The 25,622-nt window shown below is 42.3% G+C and overlaps 1 protein-coding gene across 1 annotated transcript in view; it reads right to left on the minus strand.

The window, feature by feature from the left end:
• Positions 1-25,232, minus strand: part of LOC126470236 (uncharacterized) — a 173,432-nt gene extending 148,200 nt beyond the window's left edge. The window contains exon 1 of the mRNA XM_050097935.1: positions 22,668-25,232. Coding sequence (XP_049953892.1) covers positions 22,668-24,896 — 2,229 coding nt within the window. The 5' untranslated portion in view covers positions 24,897-25,232. The remainder of the gene's footprint in view (positions 1-22,667) is intronic.
• Positions 25,233-25,622: the final 390 nt, after the last annotated feature.

Below are 25,622 nucleotides of genomic sequence, written 5' to 3' on the forward strand. Positions count from 1 at the left end.
GTCCTTTGGGCCATGTGAAACGTCCAGTTGAAGCAGCGGCCTAAGTTTACACCATGCAGGTTTACGCGATTGGACCTAGAGTATACGTGCTAAACGCAAGGACTCCAATTCAGATAGAAGGGATCAGATGCGTCCTGCAATTTTAAGGCCTGACCTGCGACGCCAATGCGGGAGATGAACCGCCGTGGGTGGGAAAAGGAGACGGTAATTCGGATGCACAGGAGAACTATGAAAGTGTGCAACATAACTGGTGAGCAGTTGTGCACGCCTGACCTGCAATGGAGCGACTCCAGCCACCACAAGGACGCTTGTCACCGGACCCGTCCTAAAAGCTCCTGTCGCTAGGCGAACGGCACAGTTGTGCACTGGGTTGAGCAAACGTAACGCTGAGAGCGCTGCCGAACCGTACACCAGACTCCCATAGTCAAGGCGGGATTGAACAAGGGTTCTGTAGATCTGCAGGAGCGTAGAGCGAGCTGCACCCCACTTGGTGTTCCTCAGGCAGCGTAGAGCATTGAGGTGCTGCCAGCACTCCCGCTTAAGCTGACGGAGGTGAGGTAGCCAAGTCAATCGGGGGTTGAAAAGTTGAAACTTAAGACTCGCTAAGTCTCCACTACAGTGAGTGGATCGTCATTAAGATAAAGTTCGGGTTCAGAATAAATGGTACGACACCGACAGAAGGGCAAGACAAGACTTCGCAGCTCGCTGTAGGTGCCGCTCACCAAAACCAGTACTGGAGGAGCAATACGAAATGCAGAAGTCATCGGCATACAGAGAAGTAGAGACCGACGGCCATACAGCTGCTGCTAGGCCGTTAATGGCCACTAAAAATAGAGATACACTCAACATGGAGCCCTGCAGAATGCCATTCTCCTGAATACAGGGAGACTGTGGGAGGCACCAACTTGGACACAGAAAGTATGGAGCGACAGGAAGTTTTGGATAAAGATCGGGAGTGGGCCCCGGAGACCCCACTCATACGATGTGGCAAGGATATGATGTCGCCAGTTCGTGTCATACGCTTTACGGAAGTCAAAAAAGATGGCAAACAGGTGTTTGTGTCTGGAAAAGGCTGTTCGCATGGCAGACTGGAGGGACAAAAGACTATCAGTGGTAGAGCGACACTGGCAGAAGCCGCCCTAACATGGAGCCAGTAGGCCACGTGACTCCGCGACCCAAGCCAACCGCCAACACACCATACGTTCCAGCAGCTTACAGAGAACGGTGGTGAGGCTGATAGACCGATAACTATCCACATCAAGCGGGTTTTCGCCGGGTTTGAGCACCGGTATGACGATACTCTCCCACCAGTGCGATGGGAAGACGCCATCGCACCAGATGTGGTTGAAAATCACGAGGAGATATCGCTTGTAGTCAGAAGAGAGATGTTTAATCATCCGACGGTGGATCCGATCTGGCCCAGGAGCTGTGTCAGGGCAATGTGCAAGGGCAATGAGGAGCTCCCGCTCTGTAAATGGGGCGTTATAGGGTTCACTGAGGCGTGTAGTGAACGAGAGGACTTTCCCTTCCATCCGCCGTTTGAGAGTGCGAAAGGCTGTGGGTTAATTCTCCGACGCAGAGGCGCGAGCATAGTGCTCAGCAAAGTGCTCGGCAATCGCGTTTTCGTCGGTATATAACACGCCATTTATGTTAACACCAGGAACACCTGCTGGGGTCTGGTGCCCAAAAACTCATTTGATCTTTGCTCATACTTGGGAAGGTGACGTATGGCACCCAATGGTCGACACCTACCTCTCTCAACACTCCTGTTTCCGCCTTTTGATAAGCTGGCGAACGCGGACACGGAGCTATGAGGTTCTCCAGAGAAGGGTGCCGCTTATGCCGCTGTAGAGCTCGCCAACGCTCCTCAATTGCCTCAGCGACTTCCGGCGACCACCAAGGGACTGTCTTTCGCCGGGAGCATCCTAAAGTACGAGGAATCGTGTTTTCCGCCACAGAAACGATCGCTGTAGTTACCTGCTCAACCACCATATCGATGTTACCATGTGAGGGAGATTCAATGGTGACAGCAGGGGTGAAGTCTTCCCAGTCTGCCTTCTTCAAAGCCCATCTGGGCAAACGTCCGAGGGGCCTGACGCCGGGGCAGAGACAGGAAGATGGGGAAGTCGTCACTACCACGCAGGTCGTCATGTGATCTCCAGTGGATAGATGGGAGAAGGCAAGGGCTGCAAACCTAGAGATCAATGGCCGAAAATGTGCCACGTGCAGTACTTAAATGTGTGGTGGCCCCAGTATTTAACAGGCAGAGGTCGAGTTGGGACAGTAAATTTTCGACATCTCTGCTTTGGCCAGTAAGAACTGTGCCACCCCACAAGGGGTTACGAGCGTTAAAATCTCCCAAAAGTAGGAACGATTTAGGGAGTTGATCAATCAGTGCAGCCAATGCGTTCAGGGGTACTGCACCATCTAGAGGAAGATATACGTTGCAGACAGTTATTTCCTGGATCGTCCTTATCCTGACAGCCACAGCTTCAAGGTGGTTTGAAGGGGCACAGGTTCAATGCATACTGAGTTCAGGACATAGACGCAAACTCCGCCTGACACTATTATAGTTGATAGGGTTCCTATAATATACCTTGTAGCCATGGAGGGCAGGAGTCCGCATTGCCGGGAACCAGGTTTCCTGGAGGGCAATGCAGAAAGCAGTTGTAAAGCTTAACAGTTGCTGTAGCTCAGCCAAAGGGTGGAAAATACCGCCGCAGTTCCATTGGAGGATGGAGGATGGTGTTATCCTGAGGCTGGGAAGGCATAAAGCACACAAGGTGGTAGGTTATGCCCCAGGGTCACCTGATGCCTCCAATTGAGTATTTGTAGCCATTTCTATGGTGGATAAGGCATCAGTGAGATCCAGGTTCACAGGACACGCTAAGATCTCCACTGCATCTTCAGATGCAGAACTGATAGGGAGTGGCGGGTGTTGGGGCCACCAGGGGGTCCTTTTTCTTAGCAGACTACTTCTTAGTTTGCTTGCTATCTCGCTTCTCTTTAGGGGCTTGCTGGGAAGATTTCTGTGAAGCAGCTTCAGGCACGGAGGAAGACAGAAGCTCTTCGTCCAGCAGCTTTTGGCTCCTTGGGCCACTGGCGAGTGTCTGCTGTGGCATTAGTGGAGACCTTGGTAGAGAGGGGCCCCAAGGGACCCTTTCGACACGAGAGGAGCCCAGAGGAAGCTGTTGCTTCTCCAGCAGTGGGGAGGGGACCAATATCCCCTGCGTTTGGGAGAGGGGGAGGGCAACGGAGGACGATTTTCCCCCTACCCCCAAGGGTGAGGATATATTCTGGTGGCCCGGAGGACCCACTGTTAGTGGCACAGAGGGAGGAATCACTGGGACTTGGGATGGCGATGGTTATGTAGCTGCAGCGTAAGTCGACGTCAACTGAATGAGGTGTGAACTTTCGAATTTCCGTTTAGTCTCTGTGTTAGTCAACCGGTCCAGGGTCTTCTACTCTATGATTTTACGCACCTTTTGGAATACTGGGCAGTATGGCAAGCAGGGGGAGTGGTGCTCTCCGCAGTTTGATGCGAGTGGGTGTTGGCGCACATGGAGTATCTGTGTGCAGTGGACGTCCGCAGTCTCGACATGTGGCATTGATGTGCAGCGGGAAGACATGTGCCCAAACTTCCAGCACCGCATAGGAGGGATGTAAGGTTTAGCATCAGAGCGGTAAACAATCACCTTGACCTTTTCAGGCAATGGATCACCCTCAAAGGCCAAAATGAAGGACTGGTAGCAACCCTGTTGTCTTTGGGTCCCCTGTAAATGCGCCAGATGAAATGAACATCCCACCGTTCTAAATTGGCGCCGAGCTCTTCGTCAGACTGCAAGAGGAGGTCACAATGGAAAATAATCCCCTGGACCATGTTGAGGCTTTTATGGGGAGTGACGGAAACAGGGAATATCACCCAGCTTGTCACAGGAGAGTAACGCTCGGGATTGGGCTGGGGATGCTGTCTGAATCAAAACTGCTGCGTTTCGCATCTTGGACAACGCTGTCATTTCTTCAAACTTATACTTAAAGTGTTTAACGAAAAATTGAGGCTTTCTAGGTAGAAAATAGTCCCCATCGGTTCTGCTATGGACTAGAAACTGAGGCGAATATGGCTATCTCCATTCTGTACCTGTACGTCCCTCCCATGGTGTAGCGAGGGAGGGAAACTATTTAGGGTCATACCTGTCGGCATTGTATTCTATCTTGCCCTTCTTAGAGACTGCTGATGCCATACGGTCACCAGCAAGAAGTAACTTAGTCCGCTTCATTGTGGGTCATCCGCCCTGATGCTACCCACTCCGATCAGGGGCTCTCCCCATGGGCGCCACCCAGCCACAGCGAAGGCCAACTGGCATGATGGCCGTTGCCCGGAGCCCTGATGCCCCAAGAAGACAGGCATCTACTCCTTGCCATACGTGGGGAGTTTACAGCTCAGGCATCAGCCGTGTGATCCCTGTGTTGTCAGGGGGCTACCACCAAATGGGTACATGGCGGCCCCACCACAACGGAATGGCTACTGTGCTGGATATTGGGTGCAGAGAAATCCAATATTGACATGGGGGCGAAAGAGGCCAGGAGGCAACAGAAGAAGATTCCATACCCTGAAAAGTGTCTTCGCCCAAATAATTGAATTGCAGGTGGAGAAGCAAAGCCATGAAAAGAGATTCAGGAGATCGAATCTATGGGCACTCGTGCACCACGTAAGGCGCCCTCTCTCCATATGGTCCGCACTTCTGTATAATTTTGAAAGTGGCAGGTCTAACCATAGAATGGAACCTGAACTCGTAGGGCCAAAAAGTGAGAGACTCCTTTTAGTCGCCTCTTACGACAGGCAGAAATACCTCGGGCCTATTCTAACCCCCGGACCCGCAGGGGGTTCCTAAGTGTTAAATATAATACTACGGAAAATACGCAACGAACATTTCCTTTGAAATCTTACACAAAACGACTGTTGGATTCTTCACACACAAAGTTCATCAGATCATGAAGTTTCAAGAATAGAACTAGTAGTGGTTGCAGCCCTTGTCATATACGAACGATAGCAGACGTCGAGCTGCTTCATAAACAAGCTGTTGGTACAGCGGCAGGTCGAATAACCATGAGAGTGTTTTTAATTTTAAACGCAATGGCATAGTTCTTTTTAATGGCATTCGAACGTTCTAGAGAAGAAGAGTACCCTAATATGGTAGCGTTGAAACTTTTCGCTGTACAACTGAAAGGCAAGACGGTTGAAATCCGCTATTTGGGGTGAACACCGACAAGCGGAGTTCTCATGCAGGCTCCGTCGTTATGTACAGCCGAGACCATTCAAAGAAAACTTATTTAATCTTGATCCAACTTTCATATGACTGAAACACAGAGTCCGCTATTATTTTTATGAACGGATCTGTAAGTTAACTTTTAACGTACCAGAAAGGCCATAGAGACGTTATTTATACATTGGTTTGTCCTCTTGTTCATGCGAACAGCTGCATTTTCGTCAAGTTTTTCACGACAGAGCTTAGCACGAGAACACCGCTTGACGATGTTTATACATCAATGGCAGGTTCCTACCGCGTTTCCCCTAAATTTTAGCGTATTTCTCTGATACTTTTGCGAGAAGCTTCAACTCTAACATTTGGAGACCTTATCTCGTTCCATTTAAAAACAATAGTGACATCAATATCTATTCATTATTTTCCTGACACATCGTTTAGTTATCTTTAATTGCTCACGAAACAAAAGGTGTGTTACGTCCTCCGCGACTCACCTGCATACTGCAGATGACAGGCAAAACCCCTCTCTCTCTCTCCTCCCCCCCCCCCCCCCCTCCCCGCTGTGCTGTATAGCTGCCCTCTTTTCGAGTAAGGGTTCATCATATTAACCACATATCTAAGTAACCAAGTCAAAAAATTTGTTCAAGATGACACTGATGGAGGTGATTTGCATCGTCTAACTAATAAACATTCGAAATTAGTACGGTGGTCGAGCAAAAAATAAAACGTTGGGAGGGGATGAAGAACGGAGAGAGAAAAATGCTGGATGGCGCTAAATACGTTGGATTTTAACAACGAGGCTTTGCATTCTGTCCGAATAAAAATTAATGTTAACTGTGGAGTACTCTCAGCCCTATGATATCTGAAGCACAATCATTAAATCTATGCTCCGCCAGCATACTACGCGTTCTCTCTTAGTGGACACAGGACAATCATTAGCAGTTGCGAATAGACAGATCTGGATATCCGTGAAACTCCAGGGCTGCTTTATGTCCAAAATACCCAGGCACTCTGTTGTATCGATTTAACGTGTCTTGGAAACCGACATACTTAGAGCCTGAAATTAAGTTTGGTTCTTCTAATGAAACGTTGATAATTTTACCGCTACGCCAAATGCCGCGATGTAGAACATTTCCGACATTACACTGAGAAGGTGGCATAAAAACAATTACTCGTCTTTCATGGTAACCACAGTGGCTACTTTTGACAATGAAGACAGTAAAATGAATGGAGAACTTAACAGTAAAGTCTGTCAGTCTACTGTATTTCTGTAGCGTGTTTAATTCCCTGTTGAAGTACATTTCAAAGCACAGTTTCACCTACACGGCTTCGGTTGGTTATCGAAGAACCTACAAATGTAACTTCCCACAGATACGCATCTCTAGCGTGTTGACATTACAACGCAGGTCCTTCGAGAACCAACAGAAGACATGATCATGAAGCTGTGCTCCGAAATGTACACTGGCGAATTAAATGCGCTTTTGAAAAGATAGTGGCACGGATTTTATTGTTAAGTTTTGCAGTTATTCGATTTGTCAACTTTTTCTTTTGAAATTTAATTATAGAACTTTCTGCAGCTAGTATCTCTAGAACAATAATCAATGGCGTTTCACTCACCGAAACCTAGTACGTTGTTTCGGAGAAATTGCAGACATTAGAACAACTGGTTACTCTAAGACAATTGGCAACTAACTTGCACGGAAATTTACCATGCCATAAATACATCACGTTGAATAGGGAGGAAACGGAATGTTGCACCAGTGCGATGTCGATAAAGAGAAAGAAAGAATTGCCGCATTTTATCCGTCTTGTTCACTATTCCGAATTAGTCTTATTTGGCTTTATCAAGCTGGAACAACCAGTCAACCGTGTGTGACAGGTCCGTATGATATCACGCAGTAAGTAACGTTTCCGAGGTGTAAAACAAAGCGTTCTAAATACTGCAATCTCTCCGAAACTACATACGGGACTTCAATGAATGAAACGTAGTTGATTCAAATATTTCTAATTTTAATAGCTATAGCACGATACTATACTTCGTTTAGTGTGGGTGATCTTGGTAAAAACTGAATAACCATATCTTAAACGGTTCAGGAAAGAGAGTTTAACAGCTTAGGTGATTTAGCCAGTATTATACACTGTAAACGGCTCGTTGCAGAAGACCAGATGTCAGCACGTACACTGGTAACTATAGCTTACGATAATCAAAAAGCTGTACGCGTAAAATAAGAAAATAACAAGGAAGAAATGCATTAAGTAACACCTGTTTCGAAAAGCTAGCTTGAAATTTTAAGTCTCGTAGACGTCATTAGCGGCCTGCACTAGCTAAGCTGGACAAAGAGGGGGGAAGCAATTGTTCGTGGCCTTTAAAGAAGCATCCCGTCCGATGCCTGAAATAAACCACGGGAAAGTCAGCACGTAGTTCTAGTTCTGATAGTCTGGTGGCAAAGTAACTTCCGGTGTACCCCGACACAGTGATGTTATGGAGCCGCTACGGCACAGGACGTATATAAATCATCTGATGGCTAAACCCTGAAGCTCCACGAGAATCTTCGTGGATGCTGCTGTCGTATATTGGAATGATTCAATGCCACGAAAATGCAGATAAATGCACGAAGTCCTTCAAATGCACGAAGTCCTTCAAACGTTCGACATTTTGTGCATGGGCTGTCAGTAGACCAAGTGAACTTTCGGCGATCAATCGCTGGAGACAGTAACAGCCACAACATATCTGGAAGCAACCGTCCGGAGAGACCTAAATCGAAAGTCAAATAAAACGATGTTTTAAGAAAAGTAGATGACTAGTTGTAATTCATGGGAACAATTTTATGGAAATGTAAATCACCCACGAAAGAAGTAGCTTCCAAATCCTGTTCGACTCTTGAGTACTGTTCATCAAATTTAGTACCTTACGGTCTAATATTATTAGAAGAGATCCGAAGAAGAATGGCGAATTTTGTCATGGTTTTATTTGATACGTGCGAGAATGCCACGGAAATTCTCATCCTGTTTCAATAGTAGACGCTAAGTGGTTGTGCCGAGCGCCAAAAGACTTCGCTGTTAAAATTCCGAGGGTGTACATTCTAAGAAGTATTCCCACATAAATATCTCGAAATGAACAAGGGGGAAAGTTAGAGAAATTCAAACTCATATGGAAGTTTACCGACAAACATTCATCTTGCGCACATTTTTCGAATTGAAAAGGAAGTGAGGGAATTTGTAGTGTTGCCAGAAGAAACGCTACTCCATGTCAAGACGGAAATTTCAACCTCCGTTCGTGTTAGAAGATTAGGATTTGACGCATAGCCGACGGTGACGAGGCTACTGCAGACGGAGAAGATCGCAGTAGGGAGCGAAAGCGAAGGAAATCGGCCGTGTTATTTTCAAAGGAAACACCCTGACGTTTCCAATAAGTGATTTTGGGGAAACCACGGAATATCTAACTCAGGATGGGTGCACGGAGATTTGAACCGCCGTCCTCTAGAGAGCCAAATGTGTCTTAGTCCGACCAAATAAGAGTGCACTGTATTAATCACTTGGACATTTTTTCTTTGCCTAATACGAACAGGCAAGTGAATTACCCGATTAACGCTCAGTTCGCTACGAAGAGTTAGAACTTAATTGAAGTTAGTGGTGACAGTCAAAACCATTGGGAAGAGATGATGTGGAGCAGGAAGAGGCTCGTGATCTGCATGGAAACGGAGCAGTTGTAACCAAAAGCAGTTCCTCTGCCCCAAAAGAGGAGTCCCAGGACGACGCTGCCCCAGCGCGCTTGGCTAACCGCCTGAGAAAGTTTCAGCGGCGCAGTGCCCTGACCGCGAGCGGCCGAGAAATTGGCCAAGACTCCAAGCTCCAGTTCAGAAATGGTCACGGCGCTACCGCAAAACGCCGTCGTACAAACGGCGAATACCGGACCTCAAGCACAATTAAGAATGCCGCAAAATCATTCAGAGGCTGTCATCAAAGTGACACTCGCTCACCTTCTGCGCATTTTCTGGGCACGGTAAAATTCGCCTGTAATAGCTTCAGCCACACAAAAGGCCGCTAAACTAAGGCTTCCCCCCGCCAGCAGGTGTTACATATCTCCAGTAGTCGGCCAGTACGGTAAAGCGGCGAGCTGAAAAGAAACCTTAGTAAGCGTCTGAGCTAAATGTGGAACAGCTGTCTCATCGTTCAGTCTTTCTCCTCCCTCTACCGTGTATGTAGAAAGGTCGTCTGGAAATTGGTTCTCGAAACACTTTCACCGGTTCAATATACATTTCGTCCCGAATTCACAATGTGTTGTACAATTACTTACCAACAATGTCTTTGCCACACCTTCTACAGCACGATCGCTAGTTTTTAACCAACAATAATCGCAAAAAATCACGCGGTCTCTTCAGACACAAAGAAGAAAGTAACAGTAGGAAATGTTGACTTTCGTCAGATTTCGATATTTATTCTCAACAACGTGGACATATCTGAACGTTAGACGATGTCACAAAGTGCAATCCGTAAAACTTCGATGTTAATATGGCTGATCTGGTTGCCATGAATTACATAATAGACATCGAAAATAATATGACTATTTGATGCAGAAACGTTAACATTTCTTAACCTAATAGTGTTAAACGCTTACATCACGCATCGATGAACGAAGAGGTTTACTGCACTGTTTTCTCTCGAGAGAACTAGTTAACTAGTCCATTAAGCCAGGTCGTGTTGGCTCTACTACTATTTGCATTTACTGGCATAACTTTCCGGTAACACTTATCCCGCTTACAAGAAAACTATGTAGAACTCGCAACATAGTCCGTCGTAGCAGGAGGTACCAGTAAGCACAATATTTTCACGCTGATACGTCGAAAGCTGATTGAGCTTCCGCAGCGCTGCAGCAGCATTCTCACCGTACAAGTCACAAACATTTGTGTGTTAACAGCATCTTCCCACGTTAGCGATTCGTGAATTTTACGGACCAAACATCTTTTAAATCGGCGTATCTCGAAGGTAACAGGAATCGATATAGTTATGTATTCGCAGAAACAGAAAACTACACAATCGTGCACAAATAAGTAGCATTACACAAGGCTCTTTACCCTAGGCGTTACACTCTTAATGGCTATAGCAAAGAGGGTAACCCTTAAAACACTTTCCTGGAGAACACCATTCTCCTGCAAATAATAATAAAAAAAAACTGATGTCACCAACTGGCACTACTAGCTGCAACATCCGTAAAAATGAAGTAAGTAGTTAAATATGGACGGAGATATATTTTACATTGCAGTAGATTAATCCCCCAACAAGGTGAAGAGCATACCTATTCTGTTTCTGGCTGCCATGAGACCAAACTATTGTTCGAGATGATAATCAATGTCTCTAAATAAACGTGTTCAGTGCAAGTAGAAGCTTTACTTAACTGACCACCACAGATTTTTACGTATTCAAAAATATTTAGCCGTTGTGACTTCGTAGGCTTTCCCCGCGTAATAGGTCTTGACAGTCTTTCAGGGTTTGTTGTCGGGTCCTAAAATCAAACTCGATTCAATATTTCGGCGAGCCAACTGCTCGCCATCATCAGGAGAACAGCTCCGCCACGAGTCCCGCTGAGAGGCAGCAGCGTTCCCCTGATGATGGAGATTAGTTGGACCGCCGAAATATTGAACAGAGTTGATTTTAGAATCTGGCAGCAAATCCGGAGAGACTTTCATATTTAGCAGTTATTTTAAAACTGCAACGGAATGACAAAGTCCGCCTTCAGCTAACTGTGGCATGTTTCCTGGTTTCTAAGAGTTGAAAAGACAACAGTTGCCAATACAACATGGTCAGGAGGAGCCGTGCAGCTTAAACTTATTCATGGCAAAAGGCAAAATTCGATAGCTTACAGAAAAAGGCCAAGAGAAAATGAGGATGCCATACAGTAATTAACCACACTGGAAATTATCTCTATACTGTGAAAGTGCGTGGAGATGGGCTAACTTTCGAGTCCACCCTCAAAAGGTTACCAATTATCGGCTCTGTGGTGCATATTGTAACTCCTTTCCTACCAGAAGCGGCAGATGAGGTTTGCCGTGAAACCTGTAGGTAGCTTACCAAAGCGTCAACGTTTAAGTGTCACGTCTCCGAAAAAGAACGCATAGAACATAGCTCACGTACCAAAGAACAAAATAACTGAAAAACATTCTCATCCCATACGTGGAAAAGTGTGTACATCAAAATCGCAACTACGGTTTCGTTTACGACACTGCATAGCCGTATCACCCGTTGCAGCGAAACTATAAATGGAAAATTCTGGAAACTGGAATTTGGGAAGTTTAATAACTGATAAGGTGTGTCTGTTGATACATGATGGACAAGTTTATGGTTGATCTCGTGGAACTGAAAACTTTCACAATTTCTTGGCTGACCGACTCTAAAATCCACGAAGGAGCTTGAAAATGGGTATCAGATACCTTCTCTCGGTGTATGTGTTATGGGAAAACACATGCCTTTAATTGTACGCTCGAGCTATCACAATCCGTCATAAAGAAAGGTTGTGCTGAGAACGACACTTTGAGAGCCTTTGCGTTTCCAACTGTTTTTCTTCGCAGTATGTGTTTAGGTAATAATAATTTAATAATAATAATACGCTGTATGTGAAGCGTAATACTTCTCGATATTTCCACTGTAATAATTACCAGAGAAACTTTTAAACCAGCTGACCAAATATACGTATAACAGATCGTACAGCTCATCTAAGAATTCTTAGATTACTTCAGTCGTTACCTACTAATAGATCTTTATTACTTCATTGTAAGCACACGTATCCTTTCTTGTGGGATTACACTACTTTTAAGCACTCGTATTCTTTACTATGGGATTACAGATGTATAGAATCCTTTCAATTACTGTTTGAGTACACTCTTGGAGACAAATCACTGGAAACAGTAAGTATCGTAAAATACCTACGAGTAACAATCTGGAGCGACCTAAAGAGGACTGACCACATGAAACATTATAGGAAAAGCGTATGCGGACTGAGATTCCTTGGAAGAATCTTACGGAAATTAATTAATCCATAAAAAAAACATTTTCGAACGATTCTTGAATCTTAGCTCATCGGTCTTGGGCCCACCGTCACGGGATGTCGGCGTGAGCATTACGGGGATGAGCTCCTCTAAAAAAAAAAAAACACACACACACACACACACACACACACACACACACACACACACCAGTGGCAGACGCTACAAGCGGTGGTGTGCGCATCATGGAGAGGCTTACTGTTGAAATGCCGACAGATTATGTTCCGACAAGAGTCGCACAACATATTTCTTCCTCACACATATCTTTCGCAAAATACCACAACGACAAAATCCCAGAAATTAGAGCTAATACGCAGGTCTACCGTCAATCATTCTTCTCACACGCCATTCATGAATGGTCCCGGAAAGGGGATAAAGGTAATGAATGGTACCAGAAGTGCCCTCCGTCACACGATGTATGGTGGCTTGCGGAGAATTGATGTGGTTTCACAACATTCATGTCATCGTTTTATATGTCGCAAGGTATGTGAGCGACGTTGTTGATTAGTGATTAAGCATTGATATTTAGTGAACCAGAGCAGGTAATTCCGATTATTTACTTCGCATTTAACAATCTCGCCGACTAACTTTAAGGCTTTTACTTGTTTGCCATGCGCGTTTCGCTTTCGTTATACAGTACCATCAACAACATAATTAAATCAAAGTGAATCTGTCATTCTGCAGCGAAATATGAGCTGTTCTGAAACATGCTTTCCGCGTTCTGCGACATTTAAGTTAACGATTCGACTTGTTTGAATTATATATGTTTCTGGGTCTTGTCTTCAGATCTGTGAAGAGATGGAACTGCTTCGTTTACAAAATTATGTGGTATTTCATTAACCATAATACCTAATTTACTTTATCAGTAATAAAATATTTTCTTATCGACGTATTTAGTTCAGAAGTTATTTAGGAAACCGAACATACACTACACTTATTACCGATTATTTACCATACACTATAAACAATGTTGCGTGCAAATGTGATGCCTTGTGGCCTACTGTCCTAACGAACCACACACCATGCTGAGATGAGGTGGCTTGAAGTGTCTTAACAATACAAATAGCCATCCTGCAGGTGCGGCCACAACGGAGTGGTGTCTGTGGAGAGACCACACAAACGTGCTTCCCGAAGAGGGGCAGCAGCCTTTTCAGTAGTTGTAGGGGTAACTGGATGACTGACCTGGCCTTGTAACATAGCCAATGTGGATTTGCTGTGTGGGTACTACGAACAGTTTAATGCCAGGGGAAACCACAGCCCCTATTTTCCCCCGTCAACACGCAGCTCTGGATAATGATGGCATCCTCTTGGCTAAGATATTCTGAAGGTAAAATAGTCCCCCAATTCGCATCTCTGTGTTGGGACTACTCAGAAGGTCCTCAGGAAAAAACAAAACAGGCATTCTACAGGTAAGAGCATTGAATGTTAGATCCTCAACTGTGGAGATAGGTTAGAGAATCTGAGACAGGAAATGACCAAGCTGAAGTCAGATATTGTCAGAATTAGTGCAGTGCGGCAGCAGGACAAACAGAACTTTTTGTCAGAGGAGTACGGGGTAATCTACACAAAATCTAATAGGAATAACATGGGAGTAAGTCTAATGATAAGAAAGTATGAATATAAGCAAGCTACTATGAAAAATGCGCAGAATCCACTAGACAAGGTAGCTAAGGGAAAGGAAAATTTGTGATCGGCAACAAATTCAGTAGTAGGTTAAGAAACAGAATGTAAAATGTAGGAGAACATGTTCTGAGTGAAAGGAATGAAAGAGAAAACCTCCTGGTAGAATTTAGCATAAAGCATAATTTAATCATAAGTAACATTCGGTTTAAGAATCTTATAAGATTTTTTTTTTTTTTTTTTCATGGAAAAGACCTGGTGACACTGATGCACATTGTTTATGTCATGGTGTGTGTGAGATTTCAAAAGCACAATTTGAACTGTAAGCAATTTCCACAGGCAGATGGGAACTTTGACCATAATTTATAGGTTGTCAACTGTAGATTAAAACTGAAGAAAATTTTACAAAATAATAAGAAATTAAAAAGATGGGACCTGAATGAACTGAATCAGAAGTTGTTGAAAGTTTCAAAGGTGGCATTAGCAATGATTGAGTGAAACAGGGGAAAAGAATACAGCAAAAGATGAATGAGTACCTTTGAGAGATGAATAGTAAAGACAGGGTCAAATAGGTAAAGAGACAACGCTTCATATAAATTCCTGAATACCGCAGGAGATAAACAATTTAACTGACAATAAGAGAAAATATAAAAATGTAGTAAATGAAGTAGGTGAAAGGGAATACAAGCATCTAAAAAATTTGAGTGCCAGAAAATACAGAACGGCTCAGCAGGAATGGCTAGAGGACAAATGCAAGGCTGTAGAAGCATGTTAACTAGGGGAAAGATGGATACTGCCCTTAGCAAAATTTAAGAAAGCTTTCAGGAGAAGAAACGCAGCTGTTTGAATACCTGAGCTCCAATGAAAATCCAGTACTGAGCAAAGTATGGAAAGCTGAAAAGGTGGGAGCAACATATAGAGAGACTATGCAAGTAAATGAACCAAAGGTAATATTACACAAAGGAAAGACAAAGTAGACAAAGATGAGAGAGACTGCAAGAAGTGCTTTAAAGAGCACTGAAAGATTTAAGTCTACACAATGTCCCTGTATTAGACAAACATTCCTCAGCATTTTTGATATTCTCGGGAGAACAAAACTATTCTACCTCACGTGTATGAGATAGGCTAAATACCCTCACTCCAAGAAATATGTAATAATTCCAATTCCAAAGAAAGAAGGTGCAGACAGGTGTCAATGTTACAAAATCATCAACTTAATAAGTACGGGCTACATAGTACTGGCATGAACTAGCAGTAAAGGAAGCAAAAGAAAAATTCAGAAAGGGGACAAGAAGTTCAGGGAGAAATAAAACTGAGGTTCGCCAATGACACTGTAATTCTGTCAGACAGCAAAGTACTCTGAGGAGCAGCTGAACGGAATGGGTAGTCTTGAAAGGAGTGCTTAAGATGAATATCAACTAAAACAAACAAGGAGAATGGAATGTATTCGAATTAAGTCAGACAATGCTGAGGCAAGTAGAGGAGTTTTGTCATTTGGGCAGGAAAATAACTGATGGTCAAAGTAGAAAGGATTTTTGCAGACTAGCAAAGGCAAAGAAAGCACTTCTGAGAAGAAGAATTTGTTAATACCTAGCATTAATTTAGAAGTGTTTTCTGAAGGTATTTGTCTCATATGCAACCAAGTAGGGAAGTAAAAGGTGGGCTATAAGCAGTTTAGACAAGAAGAGAAAAACTTTTCAGATATAGTGCTAAAGAAGAATGCAGAATTAATTGAGTAAATTGTAGCAACCAAACCTGATCACTCAAACAAGCATTTGAATTCACCTCCTTCCACATACAAATCCGGTGTCTTAACCAGAGTGCCATGTTATTACTCATATACAGGGTGTCCCATTTATCCTGACCACCCTACATAACGGTTTGTCCAAATGCAAATTGCAAAATGTTTCCAGCAAATGTTCTTTAGCTGTCAGGGGGACAGCAATCATCATGATTGCCTTCATTGTAGCTTTGTTTTTTTACAAATATATTAACAGCAGTATGACTGTTTTAAATGGCACCTTGTATTTTTTATTGGGTAATTAATTTCCTCTCCTAACGACCTATTCAAAAATGTATCACACTGTACCATTCAGTGAAACACAACATTATTAATTACATAACACAACAATGACATTGCCGCTCCCAGCGATTAGTGCAGGTACTCAGGGTAATGGAATACCTCCATGTGCTGATGTTGACAGACGGCAAATGTAAACATAAGTAGAACGCATACCCATCATTCCGTCTACCACTATCAGTTGAAGAGTTGTACGTGTAGAATGTACACCAACGAAGAGAAGGTAGAAATGCTACTCATCTAGGTAGAATGTAAGTTAGCAGAAAAGTAATTCCGTTTTCTTATGTATGGGTACATTTAGTACAGTAGTTTAGTCCTTTTAAATACTGTTGTGTAGAGTAGGCATATAGTAAAGGCTGTCCTTCCTAGAAACTGCACCAACATAACATTTCTTTTATTGCTGCTGTTGCTGAAGATAGGTGAAATGCTACACAGGCATCTGAACTGTACAGAGTGTGATATCCTGACAAGCACCCACCTTTCCGAAGGATGTTTTCTCGTCTTGTTGCGACGCTTCAGGAAATGGGAAGTTTCAACCCACGACAATGCAATCGTCTTAGCACTCGCACAAACGAAGCTGCCAAAGTTACTGTTCTCGCTTCCGTTGCTATGAATCCCCATGTGAGCACACAACAGCTTGAACACAAGACTGGCATTCCTAAGACCAGTGTACACTGTATTTTTACACGTCACTGGTTCCATCCTTACCATGTACACCTACATCAATGATTGCATGGGAATGAATTCCAGAATCGTGTACAGTTCTGTCAGTGGGCACAGCCGCAAATCCTCGCCAACCAGAAGTTCTCCTCCAAACTTCTATTTACCGATGAATGATCCTTCTAAAAAAAAAAGAACAGGTAAATACAAGGAACATGCATTATTGGTCCAGCGACACCCTACGATGGCTTAGACAGGTGGAACATCAGTGTCAATGGAGAGTTAACATCTGGTGTGGGATGCTTGGTACTACAATTACTGGCCCTTATTTCATCAATGGTAGTCTAAACGGCACAGTGTACACAAACTTCCTCAGACGAATTCTTCCTCCTCTTGTGGATGAAGTGCCGCTTAGAACCATAATATTATGTGGTATCAACACCATGGATGTCCAGCAGATAATGCCTTGCATGCACGTCGTGTTCTGAATTGAAGGTATCCTGCCAGATGGATTGGTCGAGGAGGAAAAGTTACTTGGCCTCCTAGGTCTCCTGATTTAAGTCCTCTGGACTTTATTCTATGTGGATGCATTAAATACACTGTCTATTGCAGTATCCGAACAACTCCAGAGGACATGCAGGAACATGTCAGGCTTTCTTGTAATTCTCTTCAGCACACAACACTGGAAGCAGTAAATAGTTCTTTCATTCAACCAGTGTATCAGTGTCCAGGGTGACCACTTTGAGCACCTTTGAATGTTCTACTCCTGGGCAATGGTGCAGTAGAGTCAAAGTCAAGTTTGTGTAATGTTCCTACTTGATTTTCATTTGTTTTCTGACAACTTCAGCAAGTGGACAAGTTTCTGATCCCGGGCTCAAAGTCAATGTTGTGTTATATAATTAATAATCTTTCAGTGAATGGTACACTGTGATACATTTTTGAATAGGGCTTTAGGAGAGGAAATGAATTACCGAATAAAAAGTAAAGGATGTCATTTAAAAAAAAGTCATAACACTGTTCATATCTCTGAAAAAAACAAAGCTACAACGAAGGCAATCATGCTGATTGATGTCCCCCTGACAGCTAAAGAACATTTGCTTGAAACATTTTGTTATTTGTATCTGGACAAACAGTTATTTACGGTGGTAAAGATAAATGGGACACCCTGTACTGATCATTTCATTTACTTGGCATGCAAACATGCCCAACATATCGTACACCTGATAATGGGTGTCAGTTTACATGATATGCAGTCTCTGACCCTCATCCCTTTGAGGACACAAGCAGAAATGAAAACTTAATACAATGAACCATCTGCTCAATATGATATATATAAACCTAACAAAATTTGTCCAATTTGCTGTTTGCAGGCTAACAGGGGAAACTCTGGATCGGGCCCATCCATGTCTGCCATAGTCTGGTGGAATGGGCTTCTCTATTGTGTCTTCAGCCAGCTGAATTCTGAAGTCATCGAAACCAGATTTTTTCCCCTGCCACTTTGTTTAATAGGATGTATGACTCAAAAATCCCAATATCCACGATGTAAAAGAAAATTTTCTTATATACTTTGACATGTTTTCATGAGAAGGAGAGAAGACAACTGCTGATCCTTTCTGTCAACTGTGTTCACTGAATTGTTATGTTGTACAATTGCTTGGGGCTTCTGGACTGGGGTTCTGGTTTTCCAGTCAGTTTCCTCTGTTGTCATACTGACATCTATGTTTATAGTGGATATAATGTTCACTTGTATTTTATCCATCCATGTCAGAGCCATGTCTGAAAATAACACAAGAGTTTTGGATCTAACAGTCCCTAACAGCAATTGTGCCCCCTTCCAGTGAGCCTTACACACAATGACCGTGTACCAGCTGTCAACATATATTGCATAACCACTGTCCAAATACAATTGCACGAGATACATAACTTCACTAATCCGGATTTCCTTATTGCTTGTCTCAGGGATTTTTTTTTCCTGTATAAATACCAAATTCGGAACAATAGCCACCAACTGACTCAAATTTTGAAGAACTTTATTCTGGAACATGTCATTTTTGGATGATTGAATTGGATGTACTAGAATCTACCTCTGAACGTTATGGGGCTTTCATCAATGGTAATATCTTCTTCATGATAATAAACACTTCGAAAATTGTGTTTGCGACGGAAAATGACAGGTAACATTTTCGTTATTTACAAAATGTGCCATGAGAATACTTTACACTTTGATTTCACCAGATTTAGTAGGAAACCAAGCACTGTTCGATTTCAAAGTAAGACATTTTTTATAACCATGTGTTACATATCTATTTGTTTATGCTACTACATCCTTCCAGAAAGACACACGAACCATTTTTCTGTAAAGTTACTGTTCTCAGCTAGTTGCTTTGGGAGCTGTCTTTGAATCCTAGGACTAATGCCACTAGAACCAGAAAATTATATTTTGGAACGTTTGTCCTGATTTATTTGCAGTTTCCATTTTTCTACCTTCTGTTTTTTAACAACACTTGCACCTGTTGCTGCAACATCACTGTCACTGTGTTTCATTTGCTTCCCTGTCTTCATCATCAAAACTATTGAAATATCACTTTCAGAACCAGTACAGTAACTTTCATTCAAAAGATTTGATTTCCTCAAATGACAAACTTCTTACAGTACGGCATTATTTGCTACTACACGGTTGGTGAGAAACACTGAAAATGACTGCTTATAAGTGGCAAAACATTGGAAGAAATTCAATGTGTTATACACCACTAGGGTCGACAGAAGCGTCCGATCCAATGTGTCGGCTTTGACCCGTGACGTAAGGGTGTTGTCGTGTGTGACGTCATGACGGCGCGGAGTTTGGTTTGAGTGTGGCTGTCTCCAGTTCTGTTTTATCTTATTTTATTTACTTTTCTGATCTGTTCATTCTATCTCGTGAGATTTTTTTTAAAATTTAAAAACACTTATTACTTATTTTAATTATCTGTTTCCTCGAATTTCTGTTTTAGTTTATTATATTTATCTTTCTGATCTGTTCATTCTATTCCGTGAGATTTTTTTTTTAAAGACAAAAAACACTAATCAGCTACTGAAGCATCTTTATCTTCTATGGGTTGCAGGGGTTACGACCCCTGGGGAGGTTGGTGGGTATTCATGCATGGCTGTCTTCACTTACACGTTGTAGCTATGCAAGGCGTCTAAATTTGTTTATATTAATTTGCCCCCCACCCAAAACACCCCATTCCCCGCGCTTGTCCCGTTAGTGTCATTAGGGTTCTTGTGGAAAGAGTGTGTGTGTGTTTGTTTTTATTTCCGCCATATTTATGACGTCATGGGTCAAAGCAGACGGGTGGGATCGGACGCTTGCGTATTTCCCACCACTAAACAGATCGATTTATCAGGTTCCCGTCTTCCTGATTTAGGTTTTCCATGGTTTCCCTAAATCACTTCAGGCCACTGCTGGGATCATTCCTTGGTGCGTAGCCAACTTCATTCCCCATCCTTCCCTAATCCAATGGGACCGATGACCTCGCTGTTTGGTCATCTCCCCCAAATCAGCCAACCAACCAATACTAAGAATCAGCTATAGCTGCTCAGCCTGCCTCACAGCTGGCAGTCTAATAATGTATCCAATAATCTGTTGCCTGCTATATATGCCAATGGGTTAAGATCAAACTGCAGTGGGAGACATAAGAAGGCATCATGCACTACAGGGACAGGAAGCTTTAAACTCAAAATTATGAGAGCTGGCTAATAAGCATCTACAAATGTTCTACATTCCCAAATAGAAAATCTCACATAATGATCACAATTGTACAACTGAATGAATTCCAGCAGATACAGATGTTTCCTTTCTGGTTACTGCTTAGGTACGGAACAGGAAAATGGTGGAAAGGGGGGGGGGGGGCGTGAGAAGTTAAGTATGAGGATAGTAAATTCATACCTTCCATCATACCCCTTATGACAATCCTTGGAGTTCAAACACAGATGTTAAAATAATTCATTTGCCAACTGAATATTAATTTCTACATTACGTTAACTGAAGTAATTGAAGTCATGTTACCAACACACAACCACACTGACACCTGTCAACATAACCTAGACTATATATGCAAAAGAAATATTGTTTATGTTGTGTTCTTTTTCTCTTTGCACACACAGGGAATCACATGCTAAACCCTTATGTTATGGGACAAAGCCAACAGCCTGTCCCTGTAAGTTCATTTGATCCCATTCATTAACTACAATTACACTGTTATTTTTAGCCTATCACAAATACTTTTCATACATCAAGATATATGCAAGCACTTACACACTGTCAGCCCCCAGTAAGATTCATTACCACTAGAAAGTGAAAACCCTGTCAGGCAACACAGTCCTACTTAGACAAAATTGACTCCAACCATCAAAAATCTCAACAAAGCCTGAGAAACAGCAAGAAAGACGTATAGCAGATTTAAAAAAAAAACCACACACACACACACACACACACACACACACACACACACACACACACACACACTTTTTTCCCCAAGTAAACTTCCTAGTGACCGACCAAAAGTCAATGGAAAAAGTGATACATGGTATTACTATAGATACAGCATTTACCCTTGGGCAATCTTTCTACATTCTGGTGCTTGAAGTATTATTTACCAAGTTCCAACATCATTACTTAAAAACTTTCGTTTTCCTGCACACCTATGCACAAAGTGCAGTCGGCACACTTCAGCTAAGTATGATAGTTGAATATTTGAACAGTTGGACCCAGAGCTTATGTTCTTGTAACTGTCAAAGAAATTCTCTCTATAGCTTGTTCTGTTTTTGAGTAGATACTCTTATCCTATAGGCTCTATCATTAATTTTTACACATGGGGTTGGATACTCTCCGTTCACAATTCAACATCACACGATAAGACACACAACCTGCACAGACCACCACCAACAGTCTCAAGTGATATAGTGCCATGTGTAGTCATCTGAAAACAACTGGAAGCAGCACAAGGTCAAATGGTAACAAAGATCTTAAGCTTGAGACACCACATCTTACAGTCTGTCCAATAAACTGTAGTAGATCAACCAGAAGTATTTACTGCTAGTAATTCAAATGATTGCTACATAATCATATTGAGCAGTCAAACACAGATAGATGCTAAAAGGTACCTCTACCTTGTATTTACTCTGAAAATTGATTTACAGTTGTGAAACTGTGCACACAAACTTGCAAGAGTTGGCCATGATAAATGAGTATTCTATTGCAGCTACCCAAATACCACTAATTGGCCTACTATCTATTACTATTAATTGCTACCATGACAACCTGAAGGGCTGCTATAGCCTATGTTCATATTTTCACTGCACTAAAGAAAGGGGGAGAGGCAGCAATAATAATAATAATAATAATAATAATAATATATGTAAAGACATAATGAACTGGGCTTAAACCAAAATGTATCAACATATTCCATCTCAACTCATAGAGATGGAATTTACATGAGGAGTAATTATTACTAATCTATCCCACATGAAAAACACTTCATCTCATTATCTTCAGAAGCACTCTTAACTCGCATATGAGTAACACTAACAAGAGGACACAAAATTTGGACCAAAAAGATGACATGCGGAACTACTAAAGACAAACTGATGTTATGATGGTTACTTGTAGTAATTTCTCCATTTGAGCAAAATCACAAATCCACACGAACTTCAAAACGCACAGTACGCCAACATATAAAACTTGATATGCATGTTCAAGTCTCTTGCTAACATTAACTGCCAAGGATATATTCCTTATAAATTATTATCTCTTTGAACACCCCAAAATGTTTGTCAATTTAAAGGCACAATATTCAAATCCAATATTTATAAAAATAATTAATACAATTTCTTGTGCTTGTATACAATGAAACCACCTCAGGTTTCAAGATAATTTAGAATTCAATATAACATAAGCCCTACTAAAATGGATTAGAGCATATTTTTTTCTATAGCTGAAACTGTTAAGAGAATGCTCCAACTTACCTTGGGCTTCACAGGTGTCTTCCTTAATATGATACCATCATTTGGAATGTAGTCTGGTATTGATGTCTTGCTATTCACAAAATTATAAGTGAGTTCATTACTGGCAGGTTTTTTGTCCCACAGCCCTGGTCCTTTAGTCTCTCTAAGAATTCTTGATGGAAAAATGTCACTCGCACTGTTTTCAACTTGACTTTTTCCTGTGTCTGAAGAACGAGCAATTGCATCCGAGAGTTTGTTTATTGGAATAACACTTTGATCAGCAGACTTTTCACGATTTTTGAAGTTTTTCTCCTTCTCACGATTATTATGAAAGGCATTTGATGTGGATTTACTTGTCACCATTGGTTTTATTATGCCAACCTGCTTTACTTGTACCTGCAGAGGATCTGTAGATTTCACACTAGGAGAAAGCTTTTGCATCGAACTAGGTTCTGGTTTTAATGGGACTTGTACTGGAGGTTTTGATTTTGGTATTACAGCCAGCTGAACTCCAGGAAGGTGTGACTTTGGCTTGTCTGCTACACTATTATTAACAAAATGGTACTTCTCTGACATGCCACATTTTCTAATATTTTCTAAAGCTGCAGGAGAAATAACTCTTGAGTGCCCATCTATGGCTTCGACTGCATTTCGACTGTCAGAAGACTTGTCAACTTTGCCATCGCCACTCACCGAGTGAGATATATCTGATGATTCTAAATCAGAATCATTCATTGAAAAAAGTTTATAAATTTCTGTAGTTGGTGATGGAGACTGTAACCTTCCCAGGGGGGCAGTCAAATTATTTGGAGAGCGCGATGGACTAGGTGGTGGTGTACTCCCTCGTTTTTGTGGAAAGGGAGGTAATGCCTGCTCTACATTTCCTGGTGTTTTTCTAGGTGAGCTAGGCCTGGCTGGTGAAACCTGAGAAATTTTGTCAGGACTTGGTTTTGGGGACAGCACTGGCTTACTAACAGCTCCAACAAAATTGCCACTAGTACCCACATTTGCTGAAGTTTTAGTAGTGTTACTGGAGAACGATTTAGTGCCAGTAGTTTCTAGTTCTGGCCTTCTCTCAAAAATTTTAAGTGCTTGTTTAACAAGATCAGGAGGAAGACATTCTGTTTCTGAAGCAACACTTGGGCTTCGAACTTTTGGAGAAGTCGAGCCTTTCGACACATGTTGCTTGTCTTCTGAAACACCAGAACTGGCGTCTGCCTTTGACTTATTCTCTACTATGACTATATCTTCTTTACAAAGTGATTTCACAAACTGTGCACTTTTCCTTGAATCAACTGTCGCCTGCTTTTTATTAACACGGTCAAATGAAGGCAAGTCACGGGCACCAGAACGACCTGATATTGTTCTGTTATCGTATCTTAACAAAGTTTCAACTGAACGTGCTCGTTTCATTGAATCATTGCCTCGAGTAATACCCCTGTATCTGTGATGCTGAGGCGCGGAATGTTTATTACTGGAATCGTTAGGAGTATCAGACTTTTTCGTATATCTATGCTGTGTTTTAGTTTGCTGCTTTTCTATGTCTCTGTCCTCATTATCAATCAGATTTTCCAAGCTGGCTGCTCGCCTCATATTGCTAAAAGAGGTCCTGGTGACTCTACTTTGGTTTTCGCGTAAAGTCATACTCATATATTTATCTTTAAGCCTATTGACTATCCCTGGTCCATACTGCAACTCTTCACTTGAGTCGGAGTCACTGTCTTCTACACAATTATTTTCACTTAACACAACACTGTTACTCATTGTTTTGTTCGAAGCACGATGCTTGCTTAACTTTTCTTCGCCCATTCTGTCCCAAAACTTCACCGAGTTAACAGCAACGGTGCTGCTTCCCATGCCAACACCATTCATCAAATCATTGCCCGCGTCCGCATGAGGTTCAACCAACCGCATGTTACTGACAACTACTGGCGATTCCGCAAATGCCAAGGATGAGATACCGCCGCGATCTGTGGGGAGAAAGTCCGCTTTGACTTCCTCCACCGAACCTTTGCTTGCCGCAGGCGGAGTTGGAACACGACGCTGATATTTACCTGGTACGTCTTCGACAAGCGTTGCTTGGTCTGCCTGTTTCACAGCGGTAACAACACTAGGACAAGTCAACTTCACAGACGCATTGCCGGCGGGTAGAGTACGACTAAGCGCTCGCCTCCGTAAGATAAGCTCTCTCTTCCATTTTGGAATGCTTTGATCTAAGGAGCTGTTATCCTGCGGGTTTACAGCTGCCATTCTTAAAAACTTGCAACACGATTCACACTCTTGTGTACAGTTACGCACTCTCCTTCAGCGCCCTTAATGAGTAATTTTCTTAGCGAGCAAAGATAGATATTATACAACCAACCCGTGCAATGTTTCGAATGTAAGAGAACGAGACAACAGACGTGTTTACAGAATTTCCTAGCCATAAAAGAAATAAATGCATTTTGTAGGAGCGTTACGGCACAAATTAATATTGTTTAAAATTTCGCTTGCACTAATTAAAAAACATTAATGCTCTGATATGAGTGTCACAACCTAAGTCACAAACAAAATCCAAGGAGAACCACCCATTACATACAGACTACAATACATGCCTGACATCTAGCGGTGCTTCTCAGCACTTTCGTTAAATAACAGTACCAGAGATGTTACATACGTCGGATACGTTATCACGATTATTTTCCGCTTGCGAAATAGTAGTTGCACCAAATATGACGTATATATATTTACAACTGGATTTCTAATACAATTCTTTCCGTTATTACACCGTATTCAATGGCATCTAAATAGTAAACTGGCATATATACATCTAGCACAAAACATATCTTCCGTTTGCGAAATGTAATTGCACCAAATACGACATGTATGTTTAAACTTGATCGGTATCATAGCGAATATATGCTTCTCATTACTATGATGTACTTAATGGCAACGAAATAGCAAACGGGCACATATACGACTAGCACAAAACACATA

The sequence above is a fragment of the Schistocerca serialis genome, chromosome 3 (assembly GCF_023864345.2).
Source record: "Schistocerca serialis cubense isolate TAMUIC-IGC-003099 chromosome 3, iqSchSeri2.2, whole genome shotgun sequence".
NCBI lineage: Eukaryota > Metazoa > Arthropoda > Insecta > Orthoptera > Acrididae > Schistocerca > Schistocerca serialis.